Consider the following 8,341-nt stretch of genomic DNA (forward strand, 5'->3'; position numbering starts at 1 on the left):
GCCCCCCCCGCTTGTTCATTGGTTTAGCTGCGGCCACTACTATTAAGCACAACCACCTAGTTCGACGCCCACGCTTCCCGCTCCGTCTGGCTCCGCCCTATTTAGATAAGGGGGCGAGGACAGCTGCAACAGCCTCGTTCTCGGCCATTGGCACCCAGTCGGCAGGACGAATGGTTTGCGCAGGCGTAGTGGGGGAGACACGCGACCTCTAGCGGTGACCTTGAAAGAGAACGAGAGAGAGAGAGAGCCGGAAGCGGAAATAGAAAAAAGCCGGACTGCGGAGCCCTTGGGAGACAGCAGCTGCAGCAACAGCAACTCGAGAGCCGTTCTTGTTATTGTCGCCACCATGCCGAGGGGAAGCAGGAGCAGAACGTCCCGGATGGCGCCCCCTGCCAGGTAAGGGGACGGGATGAGGCAAGGCGATTTGTGAGGGTGATCTGGGAAGGGTTTTGGGGTGGGGGAGGTGTGGTTGGAGATATAGGAGGAGGGCTGGGAATGAGCCACGTGACTCCTTCATGGCCTCCTAATTTCTCCCCCAGAACTGCCAACTCAGTAGAGATGAGGAGGGGGAAAGAGATATTAGGGAAGTGCCATAAAAGTTGGGGTGCTGGAGGAAGGGGGGGAAAGACAAAAAGTCCGGGATCAAAACAAAGGCGATGTTGGAGATTGCAGGGGACAGCTGTATGGGGGGGTGTATTATCTCCCTGCCACGTGTAGTAGTAAGGGGGGGGGAGTATCTACCCTTTATTAATAAAGGGTGTGAGAGAGTTGTAATATCATGTTAGGAGCAGATGCTGGAGGAAAGGGAAAGGAATGGGATGGAGGGAATCCAAAGTCTCCACGCGGATGTGGCAAGGTAGGGTGAGGATTACAGCAACACACGTGGAGGTGATGAAAGTTGGCAGAGAGGGAGTGGGTTGCCAAGTATAATACATGCCTTGCATTCCACTTGTGGAATGGAAGATGTGTTATGGATCCTTAAATCAGAGCTTATTTCTGGTGTTGTGTTTGGGGACAGGGTAAAACGCGGATCCAGATGATTTTAAACGGATCCTCATGAATTCATATGATTTTTTTATTCAAATAAAAAAAACACCATGATACTGTAGACTGTGTATTAGTCTGTAGGCAACACCAAAAAAATCACGCATCCACTGTTTCGTGTGGTCACAATGGCGCAAAAATGTGGGTTTGAAGCACGGATCCTCATGGATCCCCATGATTTCTGCATTGGGCCACCGCAAACTCACTGTCAAATCACATATCATGCCCAGGGGCACAGCCTGCACCACAAAAATCAAGGATCCACAGCTTCCTGGCGACACCGTGGCCCAAAAACGTGGTTTTGAAGTACGGATCCTCACGGATCTTCACCTTTTTGCATGCCCCCCCCCCCGAAATCACACTCAAATCACATATCATTCCCAGGGGTACAGCCTGCACCACCACAATCAAGGATCCACAGCTTCCTGGCGACACCGTAGCCCAAAAACGTGGTTTTGAAGCACGGATCCGCACGGATCCTCACCTTTTTGCATGCCCCTCCCGAACTCACCCTCAAATCACACACCATAGCCAGGCGCACAGCCTGCACCACAAAAATCAAGGATCCACAGCTTTCTGGCGACACCAGGGTAAAAAAACGCGAACGGCAGAAGATGAAAATATTGACAGATCAAGTACCGTGTTTCTCACATTTTAAGACACCGTCTTATATTTATTTTACTTAAGAAAATAGGCCTATGGCTTATTTTCGGGGGTGACTTATTTTTTAAAAAAATTACCTCCTCTTCCTGCTGTGGCTTGGCGCCCGGAACTGGCTGCTGCGCTGCTGGGCGCTTTGTTGGCGCTTCAGCAGGGCACGCTGCTGGGTCCCGCTGGGTCGGGGCTCCAAGCGGTGCACGCTGCGGCTCTTGCTAGGTCCCACCCCCCCCCCGGGTCAGGGCGCGGCGCGACGCGTGCTGCAGCTCTTGCCGTGCTTTGTGCTCTTGCGGCGTCCCGCCGCCGGGTTGGAGCTCGGCAAAGCGCGCACTGCTGCCTTTGCTGGCTCCCGCTCCATCGGCTCCCGACCCATTGGTAAAGCACTGCAAATGCGGGGTTTCCACAACAGACACGTGAAGCACTTTTAGACCGCTTTTAGCAGTCATTGAGATTTCTGAGAACTGTAGCTTGTTCCGGCTGCTACGAAGAGTACCAGAGTGCTTAAAATGCATAGGGTGGCTGTGACTAGTCTTTGGAACTGCAAAAGCAGTAACAATTGGTTTTGCCTTTCTTATTACCACATACATAAAGTCTGTAAATCCAATTTTACAAGTTGGCCTTTACTTACCAACAAGAGAGGCTGGAACAGGCATCCCCAAACTTCAGCCCTCCAGATGTTTTGGACTACAATCCACATCATCCCCGACCACTGGTCCTGTTAGCTAGGGATCATGGGAGTTGTAGGCCAAAACATCTGGAGGGCCACAGTTTGGGGATGCCTGGGCTAGAATGTGGTTGCTTCTTCCTTCCAAGCAGCTTAGATAGAATTGTAAAGGTGGAAGGAACCACAGGGGTCATCTAGTCCAATCCCAATGTGAAGCTCAAACCCATGACCCTGAGATTAAGCGTCACAGGCTGTACTATCCCAGTCCATTATCCCAGTGTTACTGCTATGTTAGGTTTATCAAATGTATACATTGCTCACCACAGAAGTATATATATATAAAAAATTGTTCCATCAGACAGGTCACTAGATTGGCAGGCAGTCACCAAAGAGACTACGTTTCAGTTGCAAAATCCAAATGCTGCAATAATCAGCATCCCATCCCACCTTCAAATTTGGGACAGGTAGAGATGGGGTGCTGGATTCCCAAGCCAAGGTGGCCAGGGATACAGGGAGATGTAGTCCAGCAACATCTGAAGGGCTGCAGGTCCCCCTCTCCTGCTCCAGACTGGCTCTCTATCAGCTCTGACCAAAGATCAGCAGTATCATGTTTCACTCCCTCTCAGTGTACAAGGCAGGTTTGATAAGAGGCTGTATCTTCCTCTGTGAATGTTTAGCCAGCTTAAGGACCAATTCAGTTTTGTAATGCTTTGTGTTGACACCCAGCTTCCAATTTAGCTCTTAGTAATATGTTTAATGCTGCATTCTTTGGTGGAAAGTGAGGACTCTATTCTTTGGGGATAGAGGTGGGCAAGAAGGTTGTGCATGCAAAGATTTAGAAACTTTGGATTCTTGAACCAGGGGCATTTTAGCAACTCTTCTCTGAACAGGAGCTCTATCGACCAGGAACTATCCTGCTTGCAGATACAAGTGTGTGGGCTGGAAAGCCCATGGAAGCTTATGTATCAGGTGTGTGGAACCTTTGGCCTGATGTTGCTGAGCTACAACTTCTGTTATCGCCAGTCATTGCCCATGCTTGCTGGGGCTGATTGGAGTCAGTAGGGGAAAGGTTCATGGCTGGTGTAGGTGGTGTTCACATGAACATAGGTGGTGCGGGAGCATAGCCCCAATGCTCACCTTTCTTCAAGGAGGGTATTTTTCTTACCCTGGAAGCATTCATAGGATCAGCATTCAGGAGAAAGGTACATCTGTACTGCCTTCCATTTCAGCAAAATGGCTGCATCAGGTGGCTTCAGACCATGCTGTAGGGAGATGTGTTAAACCAGGCTTCCCCAAACTGCGGCCCTCCAGATGTTTTGGCCTACAACTCCCATGATCCCTAGCTAACAGGACCAGTGGTTAGGGAAGATGGGAATTGTAGTCCAAAACATCTGGAGAGCCGAAGTTTGGGGGTGCCTGTGTTAAACTGAGGCAGCAAATCGCCTAGAATCAGCCTCCCCACCCCCTCTGGAGGGGGGACCAGGTTGGAGGAAAAACTATGGTTTGAAATTGCTATACTTGTTTATTTTTATTTGTATGATTATATTTTCATAATGCACCATGGGACCTTATGCTGAAGGACCGGTAAGAAGTCAAATAAATAAACACAGGCAGAGTAAATAAAAAATATCCCACACTAGGCCGCTGTAACAAATGTTTGCACCCAGGATTGCTTTTCAATGTGTTTCTTCTCCTGCCTTTGCAGCCGTGCGCCTCCTATGAGGTCTGCTCCACCACCAGCTTCTCATGCCCCTGTTCCTGCCCCTGCCCCTGCCTCTGCAGTGGCTTCTCCTGCCCCCAGGCAGCCTGGCCTAATGGCCCAGATGGCCACCACTGCTGCTGGCGTGGCCGTGGGCTCTGCTGTGGGGCACACTCTCGGGCACGCCATGACCGGAGGGTTTGGAGGTGGAAGCTCTGAAGCGGCAAGGCCCGACATCACTTACCAGGTGAGAGAGAAAATGATATATTTTTATTTATCTGAGCTTTTTATGTGCTCGGAGCAAGACCTTGAGCCATACAGATTCTGCTCCTGGATGATGAAACCCGTGTCAAGTTTTCTGGCCTGATAGGTGACGAGGGCAGAGCTGTGGCTCCTCCCCTCAAGTCAAAGAAGCGGGCTCAGACGTGGCTTATGAGTGAGCCTTGCTGGCAGGATGCAACTTAAAAGCTTTTCAGGAACAAAAGAATACATGCCACATGTGTGTTCCATTTGAGCACCTGCCAATCCAAGAGTAAAGCATATTTTTGTATAGTTATAGATTTGCATCGGTTCTGAAAGTCAAGAGTTGTGTATTGTGCAGTTGTGTATTGAGGAATCACACCCATTTCGTGATGTTAGTATGAGCATACAAAGCCATAAACTCTTGGGGACCCAAGTACTTGAAAGGGTGCCTTCACCATAAGAACATTGTTACGTGGGGAGAAGACGCTGCTTATGGTCTCCCATCCGTAGGAATAGCACAAAGAATCCAAAACAGGGCATTCTTGGTGGTGGCATCCCAACTACGGAACTGCCTCCCGATGAAGATCAGGCAGTGCCCTGCATTCAGGAAGAAAAACATAAAGGCTTTCTCATTTATCCAAGATTTGGGACAATGGTTTTTATGAAACTTTTCATACTGCTGATTTTAACTACTTTCAGCAGTATTTTATAGTGCTATTCTGTTTTTTTGTGGGTCATGTTTTTACTCTGAGACACCCTGGATTTCCTTTGGGGAGAAAGGATTGGTTATAAATTTGAAATAATACATAAAATAACCTTGACACCTGACAGAACTGAATGTAGAAATCCAACTAACAAGCCAGCTGGGCATCATGAGAAGGTATCATAGCGCTCCCCCCCCCCTCCCTTGGACCTCAGTTGTATTAGCAGCATATAAGAGCCAGTGTGGTGTTTCTGGACTACAACTCCCATCATCCCTGATCACTGGCTATGCTATCCAGAAACATCTGAAGGGCCTCAGGTTGTCCACCCCTGGATCAGAGTGTTGGACTACCACCTGTGAGACCACAGTTCAAATCCCCACTCGGCCATGGAACCTCGATGATCTTAGGCCAGGCCTACTTCACAGGGTTGTTTGTAAGGGTGAAATTGGGGGGGGGGGAGAACCATGTACAACAGCTTGAGCTCGTTGGACTTAAAGGTGAAAATATAAATGTAATCAACAAACATTGAAAACATTCTGAATGCATATGGTATGAAAAGAGTTGGTGGTCCTTAGTAACTGGAGGATTTAGCCAACTGACGGGAAGGGAAATTGTTGACATGCCTGGGATTTGGAAATTCCATCCTCCAGCAGTTGGGAATGAGTGTGCTGCTGTGCCTACTGATGCCTCCCCTTTTTGCCGGGGAGCCACCATACTCTGGCACCCTGAAAACATTGTTGAAGGCAGGTGGGGTTCTTGGCAAATATGATCTTTTAAAAAAACCTTTTCCCATCTTAATTGTGCTACTGTTCCTCCTCAGGAGCCTCAGGCAGCCCAGCCTGCGATGCAGCAGTCGCAGTTCAGGCCTTGCCAGTACGAGATGAAGCAATTCCTGGAGTGCGCCCAGAACCAGGCTGACTTGAAGCTATGCGAGGGGTTCAGCGAGGTGCTGAAGGAATGCCGGTTTGCAAATGGTGCGTAGCTCCTTTGGCCTCCCCGGAGGTCTGAGCAAAGCAGGTTTGCCTTTTGAAGCTCTGTAGGGCCAGTTAACTTAGGGTGCTGCAATTGATAAGGGCTGAGGCGTCTCAAGCCAGGCCGCAAGAGCCAGTGTAACACTTTTGAGGAGGTGCTTCTGGTTCTTCCAGACCCTGCCAGTAAACCTTAAGCCGGTTGAGGGGGAGAGAAAAAGTGCTGCACTAGTCACTATAGAGCAAATGAGAGAGTAATACAAAACTGACTTGCATAATTGTGTGCTATTTTAGTCCTTTTTTTGCGGGGAGCCCTTTGTACATGTTTTAGTTAGCTGCTAATATACTTTGCAGTAAAAGTATATACTGCAGTTCCTGGCAGAATACATGGTCTCTGAATAGGTGCTGTGATTTCTTTGAACCAAAGTGGGATCCCGGACAGGCTTCGTTCTCTCTGTGAATCACACTGAGGCTGTTTTGACATGGGGTTGTATTCAGTGACGCCTCCTGTCCTGCCCTAAGATTCTGCTGGGGAGGGTTTGGGGGAGCCTCGCACAGATTATGGGGGAGGGTTGTTGCTCCACAGTCTTGGATTAGGTCCTCTTTGATGGGTGCATTGTACCCAGGTGAAATATTGGTGCATAGACTCAACTTAATTTATACCCTGTATTGGATGAGCCACAAAGGCAAACAAGACAGTCAGGGGCGTAGGAAGATAGGGGCGGTGGGGGCGGGCCGCCCCGAGCGGCAGGCTCCAAGGGTTGCCATCGCGGGCACCCGTCCCGCCCCCGGAACGCGTGTCACGCCCCTCCAGGTGACGCACCACATCCCTGGGATGCACGCCACGCCCCCGGAACACGTGTTCCACCCCTCCGGGAGGCGCACCCAGAGCCAGAGCATGAAGCTCTGCCACTGAAGACAGTTCCTGCACATTTGCGCAAAAGGAAAAATGGATGAGGAGGGGGAGCCCAGCTCAGCCACCGTTTTTTGATGTTAAAAGGCGGTGCTTATCATCAACTAGCTCAGGCATCCCCAAACTGCGGCCCTCCAGATGTTTTGGCCTACAACTCCCATGAACCCTAGCTAACAGGACCAGTGGTCAGGGAAGATGGGGATTGTAGTCCAAAACATCTGGAGGGCCGGAGTTTGGGGATGCCTGAACTAGCTGTTGTCAAAGCGGTTCAGGGACAGGAAGTGTTCAGTGGAACCAGTTTTTCCAGCAGGGCTGATGGAATGAGACCTGCCTCCCACCTCTCCCACTGCAGCAGTCTCTCATTAATGGCTGATGCCAGATCAGTTGAAAGAGCTGGTCTTCCAGTTCGTTTGCTTTCAGAGCACCAGACTCTGAAGTGTGGGGAACAGACACTTCCTATAATCTGAAATGCGTGCCCTCCTGATGTTTTAGGACCTAGCTTCCGTTAGCAGGGCATCTAGAAGGTACTGGGTTAGCGAAGGCTGATCAACAAAAAGGCCACACCAGTATATTTGCATTAGGTGGGTTCCATCCTGGGCCCCTTTTTTGATACGCAGGTTCTGTCCTGAAATCCATGAACTCTCCTACCTGCTTCACCACCACCACCCTGCCGCAAAATAGAATAATACTGCTCTGAAGCTCAGTTTCAGCAAGGTGGACTGTGTTTAGGTTCTTGTGGAAATATCAGAAATGTTATTAGGGGCTTGGGGTGGCTGGGGAGGGGGCAGAAGCAGTCTTTGGAGAACACATTGAGAAGCCAGGGGTCTGCTGGACACAGCAAGACCTCTTCTGAATATTTGGCTTTTATGTGTGTCTTGATAGTAATCAGTTTCCTTTCCTCTCTTTTTCTCTTTCAAATACACAGGTTTAGCCTAACGAGCTCTGTGAGATGAATCTCACCCCCCCCCTCGTTGGATGACATGTCGCTAGTGAAACTCTTAACATCTTAAAAGCTGCCTGGCATTCCTTCATGTGTGGCCACTTGTCCGTCTCCCGAGGAAGGAAACCTGGAGTGCTTTTTACTGCAGGAAGGATGGTTGTGGCAGGAGAGTGTGGGGGATCAGTTGCGTGGGGAGAGATAAGACACACACAATGCTAGGATTGTGATTGTCCCCTGCCTGCATTTACCAGTGTGCGCCTCTGAATAAAAGTCAAATTCTCTCTAGGAAACATTGTTTTGAAGTGCCTGTTCTATAGCTCACATCATGGATCTCTGAAGAGTATTGGCTGAGCTGGGGGACAGAAGGTGGTGGGATCACTGGCAGTCTCCATTTTCCCTCTGTATGATGAATGGCATCCTTTCCCCGGTGCTGTTCAGTGTCACAGTAGAAAATATTAAGCATAGCATTGTAGAGTTGGAAGGGATCGACGGGGTCATCCAGCCCAGCC

General features: G+C 49.6%; 1 protein-coding gene across 1 annotated transcript; it reads left to right on the plus strand.

Annotated features, from left to right (window-relative positions):
- Positions 1-279: 279 nt before the first annotated feature.
- Positions 280-8,122, plus strand: CHCHD2 (coiled-coil-helix-coiled-coil-helix domain containing 2). Its single transcript, XM_035139605.3, has 4 exons — positions 280-396; positions 4,071-4,311; positions 5,832-5,985; positions 7,818-8,122. The coding sequence occupies exons 1-4, from the start codon at positions 347-349 to the stop codon at positions 7,826-7,828; spliced, it is 456 nt and encodes a 151-aa protein (XP_034995496.1). The 5' UTR covers positions 280-346; the 3' UTR covers positions 7,829-8,122.
- Positions 8,123-8,341: the final 219 nt, after the last annotated feature.

The sequence above is a fragment of the Zootoca vivipara genome, chromosome 14 (assembly GCF_965207765.1).
Source record: "Zootoca vivipara chromosome 14, rZooViv2.hap1.1, whole genome shotgun sequence".
In the NCBI taxonomy this organism is placed as follows: Eukaryota; Metazoa; Chordata; class Lepidosauria; order Squamata; family Lacertidae; genus Zootoca; species Zootoca vivipara.

Coding starts and splice junctions, on each gene's coding strand:
- CHCHD2 (XM_035139605.3), top strand. CDS start 347: ATGCCGAGGGGAAGCAGGAGCAGAACGTCCCGGATGGCGCCCCCTGCC. Junction 397..4,070: donor CGGATGGCGCCCCCTGCCAG/GTAAGGGGACGG, acceptor CTGCCTTTGCAG/CCGTGCGCCTCCTATGAGGT. Junction 4,312..5,831: donor GGCCCGACATCACTTACCAG/GTGAGAGAGAAA, acceptor GTTCCTCCTCAG/GAGCCTCAGGCAGCCCAGCC.